Source organism: Sipha flava, unplaced genomic scaffold (genome assembly GCF_003268045.1).
Source record: "Sipha flava isolate LNK unplaced genomic scaffold, YSA_version1 88_pilon_pilon, whole genome shotgun sequence".
NCBI lineage: Eukaryota > Metazoa > Arthropoda > Insecta > Hemiptera > Aphididae > Sipha > Sipha flava.
In genome coordinates this window covers 8147-27463 of record NW_020273630.1, presented here as the reverse complement: position 1 = coordinate 27463, position 19317 = coordinate 8147, and the positions used below count along the sequence as shown (strand labels likewise).

Here is a 19317-nt window from a genome sequence, read left to right as displayed (position 1 = left end):
TCATCATTTCAAATCCCAGAGAAAAAATTATTAGAGAAACATTCAGCACATATATATTATTAAAAAATATATTGTAAGCCTAACTTTCTATTTTGAGGCATCGGAAGTATACATCGAATCAAACTTTACATTGCTATCTATCAAAATATTTTCCATGTAAAAAAATCGAGTGACTAGTTAAAAATATTATAATTCTGTTGCTGAAATGTATAAGTAATGATCATTTTTTTTTTTTTTTTTGGTCAGACGCACATCCGTTACATTTCCAAACATGTTACGTCGTTAATTTAATTTTATTCTTACTGTATTTGTAGGTGGGTTAGCATCGTGATAAATCGACATAATTTTATTTTGAGAGACTAATATTATAAGAGGTAATGTATATTACTCGAGTTCACCGCAACAGAGAACAAAGATGAAATGGCGTAATAGAAGTAGAACCATAGAGACTATACCATTGTGGGCCATGAATAGGTACTCCAATGGTCCAATGCAATAAATAATACGTACATTGAGTGGTGCAGTTTATTTTGAAAGCTATTGAACAAACTAACAATATATCTTAAATACATATTTGAAGAAACAAAGAACCAATAAATATTACAGGCAAAATTTAATTGTTATTCGACTAAGCTTTTAAAGGTAAGATCTTCATTGTTTTAGTCCTGAGGTATTTAAGTAACGACAATTTATTTTTTTTTACACTGCTGAGCATCAAAATGTAAAATACTTAACCTTCATGCTTTTAAGGGAGAAATGTATCCGAGCTCACTATAACCGTGAAAACATTGTCGTTTTACTGGGGAACAATTGATTTATAAGAAGAATAAGTAAATAAATAATAATACTCGTTAGTTTATGTTTATTATATTTATATATTTATTAGTTTATTATGTTCATCTGTTATAGAATATTTAAAACAGACCAAACCATATACATATTAAATACGTATAATATACACATTTTATTACATTCCATAATATTACTTTAAGTAATATTAATAATGTTGATTAATGTTGCTTCAGGTTATTAATAGTATTAATAATAGTAACAATATTATATCACAAATAGAACATTGCGAATAATCCTTATGTTAATAATATTATTGTTTTGGCAATATTTAGGCAAGTCTCTTGTCAGATGTAAAGAAAATGGTTAAATATTTGTTCCGTATAACATTAATAACTAAATAAGCTATTATGATTGTTTACAATAGTTATGAAAATATGTTATAAATGAAATATTTTATTATTTTAATTTTGTCGTTGCAACGAAAAAATATCAAAATGACTATAATTTATAACTTTACCGAAATCACTCAATAAGAAAATCAAAATATAGCGGAAACTGTCCAAAATCAACGCCAAATAAAAGTAAATCGGTTCTGAAATAAAAGAAAAAGATAGCCGTCCCAATTACAATCTAAAGTGAATAATAAATTACATGATAAAAAATCTTACTAAAATTGTATTATTAGTGGAATTCGGTTCAATTTTCTTCTTGCATGAGTTTTCTAGAAATATTTAAATGTATTATTGATATATAATTTAATTATTATTAACCTTAGATAAAACTTGAAAACAGAAAAATTATAACTGGTCAATAGAAGGCACGTTACAGAAAATCTTGAAATTATATTCATAACGTAGGGTTAAGAAATATTTTCAAATATTTTATTTCTTAGCGACGTTTCACTAGTTATCGTGCCGTCGCATCCCGTATGTCAACGATTCAGATAGAGAATTGAGTATTTAATTTTATTACATAATGTGGAGCTGAGCCCATGATCACTATATTATAAGCGACAAACAATTATTCCGTTTAACATATGTATATTATATATTTTTTTTAAAATACTACGGACTAGGATGCAATACAATTTTATTAACGAAAAATAATGTAATAATGTAATACCATCAAAGGACCATCAGGTGTTTACATCTAAATAATCGTATACTTCAAACACTCACACTTACGTACATGCATGTTAAGTTGTCTACAAATATTTCTTGAAAAGCTTTATTCTGTTGAACATAATATAATAATATATAGGGAACGGATTTATATGTAATAAAAATACAGAAATATGTACATATATATGTAAGTATAATTTATAAAATATGTGCTAAAAACATCGAAATATGTGGGGAAAAAATAATTTAAAAAAAAAGTGATTATTATTATTAAATTATCAAAAAGATTTGTTGCATTGAATTATTACAATATCTTGTAAATTATCAAATGTTAAATGTTTCCTATTAGGTATCAAAATATTTTTAAAGCGGCTAAATTATCGTTTCATATCAACCGATGTATTAAAAGCATATTTCAAGTGCATACTATCAGAAGGCGATAATTCCAAATTTTTAAAAGGTTGTCTGCCATTCATTATGTCATTGATTGTTTTAAAATCAATATTGCCTGGAATTTTTTTCTGTAACAGCATGAATTTTCTTTTTTACGACATCTATTGGTCCGCTTACGAGTTTTAATCGCTGATTCAACAATTTGCATGCTATCATTTGGGGAAATATTTTATATTAATAATTTTGTTAAATTATTTTTAATTAAAATTAAATTATTTTCAATGTTTCATTTTGCATAATATTTTGATCTTTGCCAATATAGATAAAAGTTTCTGGATATAATTTTGAAATAGTTTCTTGTATTTTCGTACGAAGAAGACGTATGAATGATGAAATGATAAAAATATGTTTAAAAATATTTAAAAATTAGTAAAATATATAAAAATATGTAATTATACCAAAATATGTAAAACTATGTAAAATAAAAGTATCATAATTTTAATAGGAATGATTTAAATCATAAACATTTCTTATCGAATCTTAAATACCTCGTTTTAATAAAAATATGCATTTACATATAAATCCGTTCCCTAATAATATATATATATATTATATATAATTCACTGGATTGAAATATAATTTATTATGTTCACACGTGCATTTTCACTCTAAACATTGTTTTTAAAAAGTATGAAATATCTCGTTTAGTTACATATTATTCGATATATTAAGAATATAATATTCGTGTTTAGCATTTAAAATTATATTTATAGCTCGAATTGTAAATTAGTATACTTAATTAAATAAAACTGAAGGAAATCAGATTAACTTTGAAGACAGTTGAGTCGACAATTCGGTTTTGTAAATTATAAAACGCTTATTCTCGTTTATTTGACAAAATAAATCCCTATCAATAGGATTTGCCGTCGTAGATAGTATTAAGTTAACTATAGTGCGTTTTAAAACAACCGCGCCTCTTAGCGTTTTTTATTTCAAAAACTAGAGCTTATTAATGCGCGATAAATTTAAAATGAGTAACGAATATTTTACTCATTTTTAAATTATATATTCATAAATCAATATAATCAATGAATCATATTTCATGTTACACTTAATTATTTTTAAACAACTTAAAACTAAAAAAATATGTAAAAAAAATTGAAATGTATCTTTACTAAGAAATATTTACATATACAATATATTTCATACATATTTTTAGTAATCGCCCTCATTTTCACTTTCACTACTCTCGTCTGAATTAACTGTCACGATTATTGATTCCAATATTTCATCACATAAGCCCTCTTTGACATAATCATCGTCTTGCAGTAGATCACAATGTGCCACACACCTCTTCCAGTCTTCAACTGTCACGGAATCCAATGCGTTATGAGCCAATTTTTTCAACTTCCACGATTTTGAAGCACATATTTTCTTCAGCGATTTTTTTCTTCCTGCGCCCAAATGAGCTTGATGGGGTTACATTGGCAGTGATATGGTGGCAGCCGTACGACTTCATTACCCATTGACAATGCAATCTCATTCAGCTCATATTTTTTTTCTGTGGTATCATTTTTTTGACACGCTCTGGTAACTACGCTAAAATGTCCAGTGGTGAAAACTGAACTCCTATTTCTTGAAGCCACTTTTGAACATTAATTTTTTTTTTTTCATTACTCTGGGTATTTGTCAACAAGAATAGAGTTGTATGACGCATTGTTCATGACAATGACACATGACCCCTCCAAATTGTTGATCATTTATATGAACCAGTCTTTAAATACAATAGAGTTCTTTTAAGAGTGATAGTCTTCAGGTGAACCCGATTTACACAGTAATACTAATTTTAAATTATTCAAAAACTCAAATGAACTCGAACCAGCATTCCAAATAATAATCCGACCACACTTGCCTGTAGATATTTTGAATCCTTCTTTACCTTCCGAATCTTTCCATATGTAATTCCGTGAACGATTTTGGTTCACTCACGCCTCGTCTATATAGTCTATATAGACAACGGGTCAAGCATCATTGTTTTTACGAAGATTAACCATTTGTCTCAAAAACCGTACTCGCATAGCGACAATATCGTTTCTCTCAATCAGAAATCGTCGGCCGTCATTACATTTTTTTGTATTTCAATTTCAATGACTTCAAAATTCTCCACATCAACGTTTTAGAACCTTTGTAGTCAGTTTTTTCTTATGATTCAGACCAGTAGTATCGATTCGCAGTTGTTGTGAAAAATACTATTGTACTAGTTGTGAATCCTATAAAATACGTTTAAAATCAATTTTTATGGTATTATAAATTATATTTCATTCGTAAATTAAAAAATATTGAATGCGTTGCTGAGGATTATCATTTTTCGATCTACTGACAAGCTGATTCTATCACACAGTTCCATTGTGATAAGTCATCGACCTTTTACCATAATAATTGATATTGATTCTATAAAATATTCACTATAACCGACTTGAATATTATTTTCGATTTCAAACTTTTTCTTGCTGGTTTGATCAATGCTATTTTCCTATTTAAAAGTATTTCTAGAAACATTTATCTTTTTTCGACCACTTCCATAATGCTCGTATTGTCATTTGCCATTCTTCTCACGAACAAACATCGTGCGATACTATTTTTTGTAGTCCACAGTATTTCCTTGAATATTTACATTTTTTACCGTTGTCATACACTGCACGGTATAAATCAAATACTAAAAATAATACCAAAATAAATGCAATCATTAGATGTACATTTTAATATTTTTAATTACATAGCATCCATATCATTACGGTTACATAAAATATTAATTATTATAACCATGAGTAAATTATGTGCATAAAATTCTAAAATTTGGCATTGTGTATTAATTTATTACTAAACTATAAATATTCCATTAGCACGAAAAATGAAAAAACTATAGTTTCTACTTCAATAAACTAATAATCTACCTCTCTCTAATATTAAAGTAATAATTAGTAAGTAACTTTCACTACCTATTAATATATTTTTAACAGTAGTAATTTGAACTGTATTTTAAAACTTAATTATTCCACTGATTATAATATGAATTAATTTATAATTTATTACATTCGTTCTTTTTAAATTCTTGAAATGAAATATTTATTTATTTATTTTCGTAAGCAATTAGTCAATTACTTTTTCAAATACTAGTTATTTTCGTGGTTTTTAGAAGGATTGCAATTTGTTACATTTTTCATTATTACTTAATCAATGAACGTTTATTTAATTTTAGTATAGACAACATTTTTCGTATCATTTCGCATCATTAAAATTGGCTAGTCGAGTGTGGTCGGAATTAATATTCAATTACAATATATTTATAACTAGGATTCGGAAGTTTTTTCATTCTCAATTAATTTATTTTAAATAATGTTACATAACACGACGCTAATAACGCAGAAAATGTGCATCATATAAAACTCAATATTATTTTTCTTTGTTATTTATTGTTTATTATTGTCTATCATGAATTTAATGAAACTATTGATGATTCAATGCAATAACTTAACAGGTATTATACAACATATATTTATTTTGTATTTCACAAATAATGAAAATATATTTGTTTAACTATTTTTTCAGTTCAATAAAATCTCAAACGCCGACTGATTATGCACCATAATTTAGTTTTCAATAATACAATTTTTTTAAATTTAGGTTTTTAAAATTTACTAATTTACTTTTAATAAATAAATAAATATTTTTTTTTGCTTATTTCACATTTTTTCATGCATATTTTGCCTTTTTTTGTCTCCTATAACTTCCGAACCCTATTTATAAAAATACAGTTCTTGCAGTTTTTAGTTTATTTATTATTTTTCGAACTCATGTGGAACAATTGCAATTTCTACCAGTATGTTATGTGACGAATGTTATTTTTATTCTATATTACTGTTGTTCATGTGGAATAAAATAGTTACATAATAATATTTATAAAAATAACACGAATGATTAATTGGTTTCGTAACGACTGTTTTGTTAATGTTTGTTTTGTTTTCGTATATATATCATACAAAAATATGTACGTTTCCGTTAATCTGTTGAATCTCACGATTTACGAGTGATATAAATATGCGAACAATAAATTATGTTAAACTTCCTGGTCGAAATCTCTTCAAAGATCTAAGCAAACTTCGAAGTAATTTTCCGCGCACCGAGATTAGTCGTAAAGTACTACAATAACATTATAAACGCATTCATTATACGCGCAGCGTATGAAAAAAAAAAACGGGTTTCAGTTCGTTTATGACGTGTAATAAACGATAAAAATGATTTGTTTTCAACATAAATACGCAATAAATGTCTGGGCGAAAGGGTAACCACAACAGAAATCGTTTTGTGCGATCAAAATAACAAATAGCAAATATCGACCGTCAGGTATTAATGGTTACGGGGGGAATGAACGTCGCTGTGGTCAATTGTTTCGGGAAACAATAACATCACGCGAATGGTGTGCGAACCAAAACCGAACGAACGACAATTCGTTTACCTACGGGAGGAGAGGAAAACTGCACGAAATTGTAAATCACGTTATTAACAGTCGGCGTATTATCATTAGGCGAAAAATGTACGAATTAAAACCGGACTGTAGGAATAAAAATATTGACGTTGCCCGAACAAACGTTCGGACCACGCGCAGGGACTCAGGGGCGTATTTCGGTGGGGGGATGAGAGGATTCCAGGTCTCGACCCCCCCTCCCCGGTGAAATATAGGTTTAAAAGATATAAACGAATTACATATTATAAACATATTACAAATATGACATTAATTTATAACATGTGGTTGTAAATAACTCTTCATTTTTATTTATAACAATAATAAAATAATATAATTATTAATTCGTACCTCGCATGTTATTTTTTATTTTATTATAAAACCATTTATTTTATATAAAAATTTTAGACACCCTCTATAAAAATATTGAAAATATGTCACTGCAAAGACTCATCATCAGGGGGCCATTTTTAAATAGGATCGTCGCGTGCAACGGCACAAATCGCTAAAATCAGAAGGGTACGTGAGAGTTGTCAAAATCAGAATTAAATTTTATTACATGCTGGTAACACAAATAAGCTAGGTACTCAAAGGAAAAAAAACAAATTTTTACTTTGTAGTTATATATAAATTATACCGTTATATCAAAATGCATGGAGTGACCGTACTTGTAGGTAGAATTACAGTTTTATAAGCTATCATTACATTATTATTATTATTGTCTCTATATGGCTTACAAATATGCACGTTTGGAAAATTATTTCGATCTTCCCTAATTCTGCCTGTTCGAGTTGTAGGTTTAAGTATTTTAAGAGGAAAGGGTGCCAAAATGATTTTTGCAGTTGGCGCTGAAAGAACTTAAACCGACCTTAACCACTACTACTGTAAAAGCTCCGTGTGTTGATCAGTGGCGGCGCCAGAGTCGGACCAGGTAGGACAAATATTATCTTAGCTATATAGTAGAAAAATTACTTTTTTTTTTATAAAATTAGAAATAAAAATTATAAAAAATGTTTTTATTCATAAATTACATATAATATATTAACATAAGCATTCAGGGTAAATATTACAATTACCTTTAATATTTATAAGACAATATTTTAATAATAAATAATAATAATGTTTTTATAATTTTATAACACACGCATAGGGCTGCACATTTTTTTGAAATTTTAATTATTATCATTTGGTAGGACATACTTAATCAAATAAATCCAATCAGTAGATTAATGCAAAAACCGAATTGTGAGATATCCTTAGCTTTGAACATTTTAGAAACTTTATTGGAACATGTAGACAAGTAAAGGAACTAAGATCACAAGAATATTTTGAGAAAATCATTATAGATTTAACATCACTTAAAACGGAAATGGAAGTATAATCTGATTTTGAAAACTTATGAGATCGAACCTTACCACGACGTATTCGCAAACACTTTGATTACGAAAACAATGGTGAGCCAGTTATTGACCCAAAACAGCGATTAAAAATAAATGTTTTTTACTTTAACACTTGATGTAGCTTTGAATAATGTACATAACAAATTTGAACAGGTAAAAGAACATAATAACAATTTTTCGTTTCCTCACGGTATGAAAAAAAATGAAAAAATGTAACACACGAAGAACTATTAAAACATTGCAAAGACTTACACATTCTTCTTACTGACGGCGATTCAACAGATGTCAATGGAATCGAAATGATCCATGAATTAATATCAGTATTGAACATTTTAAAAATTTACCTCTCGAATGCACAAATCATAGGTACATCATCATAATAGACAAGTTGACGATCGGAGAAATCCGATTTAATGCGTTACTTGTTTCATTCGGGATCAATAACATAATTATAATCATAACAAATTGCCAATTTACGATACGGTGAGCGAAAAAAGAAATATCGATTTCAGCCGACAACGCCGCGGCGTGGTAATCATTTTACCTTGTAAGACGGAGTGGGCTTCGCGTCGAGTGTGCGGTTGTTCATGATGTGATGTTTTGAAAAATGTCACGTCGATCACCGCAAACGTATAATAATAATAATAATAATAATAATAATAATATAGACATATATGTATATTTATATATTTATATATTTATATACTCGTGTTGTATGTACAAATCGTTAGTCCGAACGCAATGACACCCACTCAGGGGTGTGATTTCAATGAAAAAACTGGGGTTGCTGAAGCTCTTCTATTTTTTTCGTGTTCCTTAATGGTTGTAAATACCCGTAACCCATACAATTCAATAGTTACTAAAATATTTGGTAAATATTTGAATAGAGGAAAAACACGATTGCTTACGTTTGTCATCGGCGATACCTTTTCATGCTACAGGATTTGGTACGATTTTACCTGATTTTTAACTACACGATTGCGTACAAAGTTTTAAGCGTCGATGCCAATTTTCATTCCGGTATTGGTGTTTATCACATATCTATACGAGTGAACTTGAGAATGTATATATATACTATACTTTGTGTTTTATAGCTTTTTTTTTTTTTAGCTATGTTTATTGTTAATGATATCAAATGCATCAGATATTCATTTCAAAACATAAAAGAACCTAAAATAATTCGAATAATACTTAAAGCAAATCAAATAAAAATTAAGAAATTATATTCTTACATTTTATTGCATAGAATGTTATTCGATATACATTTCTCCCAATCAGTTAATATTTTATTCAGCTTTATAGTAAAAATCTATACTTAAAACAGTTGTTATTTATTTTTTATTTTTTTATTTTTTATTTTTTTTAGTACAACTTTTAGAAGTATAATCCAGTAGGAAAATTACAATAAAAAAAGGGAATATTATACACGCAAGAATTCTAGAATAAACAAAAATATATGTATAGTTCATAGATAACTTTTTCTACATGATCCAATTGTATCAGCTTTGTTGAAATCTCATACTAAAATTGAAATGAACTTAAACGATGAAGTTAAATCTTTATTAAAAATTATATCTATATTTAATGATATAGGTTTTAATATATAAAAACTATGTAAAAAAAAAAAAAAACTATACTTTTAACTATATTTATTTCTAAATTCGATAGAAAACATATCTATATTTAATGATATGTTTTCTATCAAATTTAGAAATACTAAAGTAAATTACTGTTAACCAGTCATTTAGTTTTATTATTATCTATGGATTTTGAAATTGTATGTTAACAATAAAAATTTGAAATTCGCACCCCCTTAAAAAGTGTATATAATAATGGAAAAATTAGATTTAGCACCCAACAAATCTATTGGGGATAGTTTATTTCAGATTTTAAAGAAATAAAATGTTAATAGTATTAATATATACAAGCTCAAATGACGATTCCGATCGTGATGCAAACGAGCACGTTAAGGCGATTAGTTTTTAGTCGAATTTTTAAGCAAGTATTATTTAATTATATTAATTTCACGCGCAGACCTCTACGACGATCTAGCAGCCATATGGACATCGCGAACGAAATACAGTGTCGGCCCCATCAATCGAAGACTAAAACGTGGTCGTCCTCATGACGTCCTACATTGGATTATCTTCAATGATACAAATACTATTTGTAGATCGTTCATTGCTTGTAACACTATCTTAAATCTATAAACTGTATCGCTAATTTGTTAACCTAGTAATCTACTATATATATTATGTTAATATCTTTTTTATAAATAGCTAAACATTTTTGTACAAAAAAAAAAAAAACGAAATTCAGTCCGAAGGGACTCGGTGTGAAAATAATGTAAGGCCAAAGGAAATAACGTAGCGGACATTGTAGACATCCGAACGACGCAAAACCATTTCTGCCAGTAGATCAAAATAATAAATAAACGTGAGCGGGCCCAGAAGGAAAAATGTATTTTATCGTATTTTTTATCGTAATTTACTGTATACATTGATAAATCGTTTTTAAACGAATTACATAATCAAACAGAATTGATCGTGGCAATTTAATGCGATAAATCGGTTGATATTTCTGTTTTATCAATAGTTACGAAATTTTTTTTTCAAAATGAAATTGACGCGTTTGAGCAAGACATGACGCAGACGGTCCACCGGTGATTGAATTGCTGACCACCGGTGCGCACACCGTCATTGTTTTACGTTTATTTAATTTCTTTTCAGTACCATCGCGACACGCCTACAGTCTATAGCAACCGAAAAATGTGTTGTTTCGTTGCCCGTTGACAACGGGATCGGGTCCGGCGAGACCGTCGTCGCAAACGGCTCACAACCCATTTGCACTTCATCAAAGAAACTGAACAATAGAAAAAAGAAATATCATATTTCAATATTCTTTCGTTACAAACATCATGTCACGTTTTTCGACTCTGTCGTCGCAGCCTTCAACGCAGCCGTCATTGCCATCGTCGTATTCCTTCGAGCTGTCTGATGTGTCACGGGTGGACCCAGAGCGCTTCAGGAAACACAAGTGGCTGTGGGCCGTGTACGTGCGCGGTCGAAAAGACTGGTCTCGTCCGGACGTTTCGCTGCCGCCGTCTCGTCCGGCCGATTCGCGTCCCGCCGCGGGAGGGCCGACTCGTGCCAGCCGCGTCGGCCGGAAGGCGCATCGGTCAAGTCCTTTATCGAAAACATATCGATATACACCGATGTCGCCTTCCTACTCGCCGCCACGTACACCGTCCCCGCACACCGCGTCCGGCGCATCCGCCCTGGTACGTGTGCGATTTGGACATGGAATTATTTCTGAAACCTGCGAACAATTGTTCGGACTTAGAATTATTTTTTTACGAATAATTGTTTGGACTTAACTATTTTTAAACACAATAATTTGGGCTTTGTATTTTATTCTTTTTTTTATAAATAATAGTTTCGATTTTAAATAATTTTTACACATCATTTTATTTGAACTTGGAACTATTTTTACACACAATAATTCAGACTTGGATATTTTTTGTCTACAAATAATTATTTGAACTTTGAAATATTTAAAAAAACAACAATTTGTACTTGGTTTAAATTAAAACTGATATTTTAATGTTAGCAACCTCAGTTATTTATTAAATAATTTATATAATTTCTATTTTGTTATTTGCAGACACATCAGTCAGTTATTGAGATCAGCGACGATGAGGCCATACCTATGTCCCGGGTAAATTTTATACTACTGTTGAATCGGTCTATTTCTAATTATATTTCTAATTCTATTTTAATAATTTTTCTACACTTGATTTTCTGGTGTTTGAAAATGATAAAATGTTTCTTCATATTATATAATAGAAATTATTATTAAATCATTATTATGTTTATAGAGAATGCGTTTTGAAGGCTTGACGACGACAGAGATCGTTAAGATTGTTATGGCGAGGAAGAACAAAAAAATAAAATTGTAATTTTTTTTCATGTTTGCCATGTTTTTTTTTTGTTTGTTTGTTTTTTTCATGTTCATTTTTTTTTTTTTTTTTTTTTTTTTTTTTTTTTTTTTTTTTTTTTTTTTTTTTTTAATTTTTTTTTTTTTTTTTTATAACATTTTGTATGTTATATTTTATAAATTTAATAAATGCATAAATAGAAAACAATTACTGAATATTTTTCATTTTATATATTAATAATTAATTTGTTACTTTTCATGGATATACTCGTGTGTAAAAGCTATAAAGTTACAGCTCGTATGCAATCGTGTTCTACTCTTTGAATATATCTAAATTTGAATTGTTCATTTTGATTTTATATTTTTATTGCGCGTATAACGAATTACTCGGCTGTAAACACAAATGTTTCATCACATGATATATTTTAGATTCTGAGTGAAATGAAGGATATTATGTTTTTATAATGATATTTGTATTTTATTTTTTTAACACTTTCGGATAGAAATATTGACAAAAGTTTTTTCTATAGTTTTTAAGTTTTTACTTGAACTTTTTAGATTGGCATGAGATGGTATTTTTTGATAGGTAATTTTTTTAAATCTTAATAGTTTTTCCAGACGTGAGAAAAAAAACTATCCTGAAATGTTAAAAATACGCTGTAAATAAGACTCACTTTTCAGATTTTAGTTATTTACTCATAATTTCAAAAGTAAATTGGCTAGATACTTGAAACTTTTAACCTATAGCAAAGATATTTAATAAAATCTTCAAAATCGCTTTTAATTTAAATACAGAACTCTAAAAATACCTAATTTTTTGAATGTCTTTATGTAATAAAATTTTTATTTTTGATAATGTAATATCACCTTATTCATATACGAGTGCTTACTTATTTACCGATACATTTTACATTTGTTTTTAAATGTTTATTAAAAAAAAATTGGTTTATTCAATCATAATGAAATTTTGAATACAGATAAATATTTGGTTAAAAAAAAAATTGTCTTCATTAATCAATAAAATGTTAAACAGGTTGATAAAAAAAAAGAGGCTAAAAATGGTAAAATATACTTATATATAATTGATTTTTATACTGAACGTTTGCTCAAAACAATTTTGATGAAAATTAGTATATCAGTATATTTACTACTGTAAAAAAAAAAAATAGGTTAATTTTTTATAGGCTCGCCACTCGTCCCGGTGTTCCGGCCGATGATTCAGTTTATCCCAGTTAATAAAAGCTGAGAGAAAATAACATTTAATATTATATTATTTCATAATAAAACAAAAATAATATTGTGTATTATATGATTATATTATGTTAATCTAGTTGGTATGGTTATATACAATTATAATATATATATATAATTATATTATATTTTTTGAAAATATGTTGACAACATTTTTACTCAGTTTAAATCTTGAATTTTCTTTCTATGTATACTAAATATCTAACGATAAGTATATACCAACGATTGTTATGTTGAACATTGTAATGATTTAAACCTAAAATTATGAAATCCATAATTCGCAACACACAATTATACACTAACATGATGTGTGTACATAAGTATTAAAATTCAACATTAATATTAACACGTTAAATTATGTATCACCAAATATCTCTAACTGGCAAAAAATTGATCTTTACAAAAATAGACAAAACTCTTTTTCTGCCCCCCTCCCCCGCTTGCCATTTGAATGTCTACGGTTTATCAATAAAACAACTGCAGTACTGCAGGCCGAGCTCTCAATCGTACTAGTTGTATTGTAGGTGAATGTGCATTTTACATAGGACGATACAGCACGTTAATTTTATTTAAAAAATCACTACATTAGATATTAAAAAAACAGTTCGACAATTTTAATCACAGAATATGTATGTACACTGTTAAACGAGCGCAGATTCGTTCGTTTAATTGTTATTTTCCGAATGCCTTGTTCATCGTCGTGAATGCATAGTATAATAGAATTATCACTGCAGTACTCGTAAATTGTTTTCTCACCCGTTTTTCAAATACCACATACATAGCACATCACGTTTTGCTACCATGTAATGGAAACAATAACTATAGGTGTGCTCACAGGGGGGAGGGGGGAGCATCCCCTGAAATGTTGTAAATGAGGCCCTAAAATTTAAGTCTAAGAGTAAGAAGCCGTATTTTAACTGATGTTGCTCAAATTAAATGCAAATTTTTCTAAAAATTTGTTAAAAATAAATTATGTTTTTTAATAGAATAAATAAAATTACATTTTCTAAACGTTCGTGCAAAAACTTATTATGATAATATAACAGCTAGAATCGTCTACAAAAATACAAATTATAAATAATTGAAGCTATCTGAGAAAAATGTACGATACTCAACGAAAACATATTCATTGGGACTAATATACCTCAGTATTAAAAAAAAAATTAAGTTATGTTTATTTAATTATTTATCCATTATAGTTTATTAAATAAATCCAAACGTTTGTTAAGATACGGTCCAAAAGTATTGTAGGCATCCCTGAAATACAGGTTTTTGAAAATTTACTCTCGTGATACCTCAAAGGGGAGTTTCCCGTTTCCACCAAAATAATATTGACCGTTTCCGCCATAAACCTTTACCGCTAAAAACGAAAAAGGTACAATTTCCGTTTCCGCCAAAAGCCATTTCCACCAAAAAAAAGTTTGGAAACCATTGGTTTTAATTTTTAAGCAATATTGAATATATGTTATGGTATGTGTAAAAGACATTTGTAACGTATACACTGGTAATCGTCGATAATAACGGTTAATAATAACGGTACACTGTTCGATATCACAGTTTATTTATAATTCGCACACAATAATTATCTGACAAATGTTAAATTCTTTTATTTCCATTAAGTATATGTTCTTTTTGTCACCAGAGTACTTAAACTTTCTTACTTACTTACCGTTCTTAAAATGGAATTTCTTGTAAGTAAAAGAGTTAAATCAATGTTGATTTTTGATGGGCTAAATATGTTTTTGGTTGTACGTCACAAACAAATGTAACTAGGTGGAAATATTTTTTAAATAATTTTAAAACTTCAAATATATTCGTATTATAATTTATATTTTTTGTGACATTTTTAAATATTTAAAAATGACGATATGTGTTTTTTCAAAACTCTATCTAGACAATATTTGACCTATCCTTGTTTTTTACTTTATAAATAGTTAAATAGAATGGACATATTATAATATGAAATTATGTAATACGAGTACTTTAAAAACTCTAATATAATTTTACCTATATTCGACAAATATATTATTATTATCTACTTATATTAAAATTTATAATGAAAGAGTATGCAACAAATGTACATGGTTTCCAATTGTCTTATCAAAAAAATAAATTTTGGCGAAAACGAGAATTATACCTTTTTCGTTTCTGGTGATATAAGGCTGTCCGTAAATCAAGGAACCGATTTTTGGCGGAAAAGGTACATACACCCTCAAAGTATTTTGTATTTTGTATTACATAATCGTTTTACCAAATCGTGATCAAGTATAAACAAACAAACGCGTCTAGTCGCAGTGTATTAATGGTGCATAGTTACAAGGTTATGCACGAAAAGTAAGAAAAGTTGTCTTCCAAATTTAAATAGTCATAAGTCTCTTAATTTGGCAAACATACGATACACATAATAAATAATATTGATTTAATTTGATTAAAATCATACCCTAAGGCTTCAACACTAATCGCTCACATCAAACAATTTGAGTATGTACGTATGTACGTTGGGGTGCGATTTCCTTTGAGCATACGTACGAAGTTTGTAAAATCAATTAGCACGAAAAAACTTTTAGTACATTTACGGTATGACGTATAATAAGATGTGAAACGTTTACAAAACGTGTCTAAGCCAGACGCATGAACATTCTCTATGAATCAATTTGGTGGAGATGATGGGAGAGGGAAATTAAATATAGTTTTGTTTCGTATTCAATACAATATCAAATGATTTGATTGTTTTTAGTGGATTTAAATACGTTTAGTATACATATTAAATTGTACTCATGAGTAAATTACGTTACTTACGAAAATATAGAGTATTCGAAATGTTTGTAGGCTGATTTTTCTTACGAAAAATTGGTTTTAAAATCCAGCTAACGGTCAAGTTTAATATCTTATATTAACCAATTGTTTATACAATGTACAACACAATTTTGGCTTTTGTAAAGGATTGTTCTGTCAAAGCAGAAACTTGTGATGTAAATTAAAACTAAAAGCGTTTACATTATTATTATTTTCTAAATGCATTTCTTGTATGATTTATATTGGATCTTTATATATTTTATTGTATACAAGTTCTTTGTTAAGTGTAAATCGATAAACAAATTAAAATACCAAAGATTGTTTATAAAATTACTTTTTGTTTATTCCTATATAACATTTAGTACATTTTTTATTGCTGTAACTGTAATCGTATGTAAAATTGTATATATACAATGTATATTTTTAAATTGCAATTATTTAGAAAATCTTGAATTAATTAAAACAATTTTTTAATCAGTTCTACAATCAATAAATATTTGTTTAATACATGAGTACTTTATATTTTGAAAAAAAATTTGATTTTAATTTAACATTATTTAAGTCAGATTTTCATATTTTATTCATTAGCCATGCAATATTTTTTAGTATCTCTAGCAATAAATTAAAGTACCTATATACGAATATTAATTTTTTTTAAATGTTAGTTTAATCAAAAAAAAAAAAAAAATTCACATTTTGATATATGTAAGTAAAAATAAAATATAAAATTAATGTTAAGCTATTCTAGCATTGTATTCGACAGGAGGAAATGAAGAAAATAATTGAACGTTTGAAAAATAGTGACTACCTACCTGTACAACACTAAAACAACATAAATCACTTTCTGAATTATTCTTGTAATGTATCATTTAAACTTTTTTAATGTTTACACTTTGAGATTAATAGTTGTTACTTACGTATTAAATCTATATGAGCACATGTTTGATCAGTAACATTCATTATGTAAATATATTTAACATATAGTGTATTAAATATTATTATTGTTTTGTTTTCTTCAAAAAAAATAATAAATTTATTGAAATAATATTTCGTTCAAGGAAAATCAATATATCTACATAGAATTGTATCTATTCACTTCGGTATATTCATATTATCATATTATTTTTGCAGTTGATAAACTGGAAAATAGATGAATATGTAAATCTCTAACAGTATTATATCATTAATTAATTATTTGTTTATGTTTTATATTTGTACTATAAATATTTCTATTGTTTTTCTGTAATTATTGAGCTTAATCGTTTAAAAAATAAGTTCTAAATACAAAAGTACAAAACGATTTTGAATAACATTAATCAAAATCAGATGATTAAGGGATAATTTTCTCTAAATTATGTTTTGTAACAATACATTTTGGTTTAAATTTTATTTTTTACTTAATTTTGTAAGTTTTAGTAAATCTGAAAATTCAAATAATGGACTTGACAATAAAATCGGTAAATCAAACCGTTTTAATCTCGCCATAGTTGCACCCACTTTTTATTAATTCATAATAAATCCATTGCATTTTGCAAACTGTAAAATATTTCTATAAAGTTAGGTTAGATTAGGCGTTATTATTATAGAATAAATAAAGAAGGGTGGCAGTAATGTGCAAACAATTCCCGCCCGGTTCTCGGTTCCTTTAAAAATAAATAAATAAATAAATAATGAAACAAATAAAATAATTTATACGACTAAAAACAAACACAACAAAATAATAATTTTTACACAAAAAAAAAAATTATAATTTGATTATTGTATTTTTCTTTTCTTTTTTATAAAATAATAATACAATTCAAATAAATCAAAAACAAATGTTGATAATGTACAGATATTATTCATCATTCATAATAAAAAGTTAAACGGCAATATTTATATTCTGTAATATTTTAGTACTGTTTTGATTTTTTTTTCATATTTTTATATTGTCAGCTATCATGAATTTACAATAATGTTATAAAACTTGATCGAACAAACTGCTTTTAACTTGACTGGTACAAAGTGCAAAGGAAATATAAATATCAATAATTCTTGATCGAAATTTAATATTGTCGATATTACCTATTACTACGATTCTAACACACGATTCGAATTCGTTAAATTCAACTTTTATGTTGGGGAAACAGCATGAACGATATACACATATACTATACTACAATACGTTCTGCAGGTATTTCGGAAATGAAACCGTTGCTGTATACGTTTTCAGATATCTCTGTTACAATCGATATCGCTGTTGGTATAAGTTATTATATACTTAATTATTTTACCGTGGCGTCTTAACAAAAACTAATATACATAGTCAGCAGCATGTTTAAAACTCAGTCAAAAAACATATCTTAATTAAAACTTCACTCGAACATTAGTCAACGTGCGCGAACAAAAATGATTACGATACAAACTTTAAGTTTTTTAAATTTTCTTTTGATTAATTCTGATCAATTACAAAAGAGTTTTGTATATTAACTCCAGGACGGTAATTGTTGACGCACACGCCGCCTAACTCGCGAGGAAAACAATATACGTTTACCTCGGGTAAAATTTAAATATATTAAATCAATCCATGAACGGCAATATCAACGAGTTATGTTTAAATATGTTGCACGAGTGGTGCAAATGTCAACGATTAATTTCGTTATAAACAGGTCTTCTCGTATCCGTCGAATCTGAGATTTTAATGGCCGATATCATTTATTATAATTTTTTCCCCTCTTAAATTTGTCTTCACCGTACGAATATGATCACACGCACGAGTCGAGTGCACTGACCCGATGGTCACAACGAGGACCTTGAATAAATGTCCGGCTGCCACGGTGCACCAAAACGACTCGCGGATGTAAATCACCCACCAACGAGCGGGGTAGGACGTGCGCAAGGTGTTTTCCCTTCTTCATCCGGGGATCGGCCGCACGCGCATATAAATGACCCGTACCCGATCACCGGACAATCCCGACCACCGACGTGGACACATACGCGATAGTCTTCCTCGCACGCATCATGAACACTTCGTCGTTTCCAGTAAGCGCCTCTACTGCGGTCCGCTCCGCGCACGCGTTCACGTTCCGCTTCTCGTTGCAGGTGGCTTTGTTGGTGGTGTTGGCGG

At 28.4% G+C, this 19317-nt stretch overlaps 1 protein-coding gene across 1 annotated transcript in view; it reads left to right on the top strand.

Annotated features, from left to right (window-relative positions):
- Positions 1 to 11107: 11107 nt before the first annotated feature.
- The window catches only part of LOC112693597, a gene marked incomplete at its 3' end in the record, with an annotated part of 16281 nt that continues 8071 nt past the window's right edge, over positions 11108 to 19317 (top strand). Inside the window, exons 1-3 of the mRNA XM_025568730.1 lie at positions 11108 to 11508; positions 11892 to 11945; positions 12106 to 12182. Of these exons, the coding sequence (XP_025424515.1) occupies positions 11146 to 11508; positions 11892 to 11945; positions 12106 to 12182 (494 nt within the window). The remainder of the gene's footprint in view (positions 11509 to 11891; positions 11946 to 12105; positions 12183 to 19317) is intronic.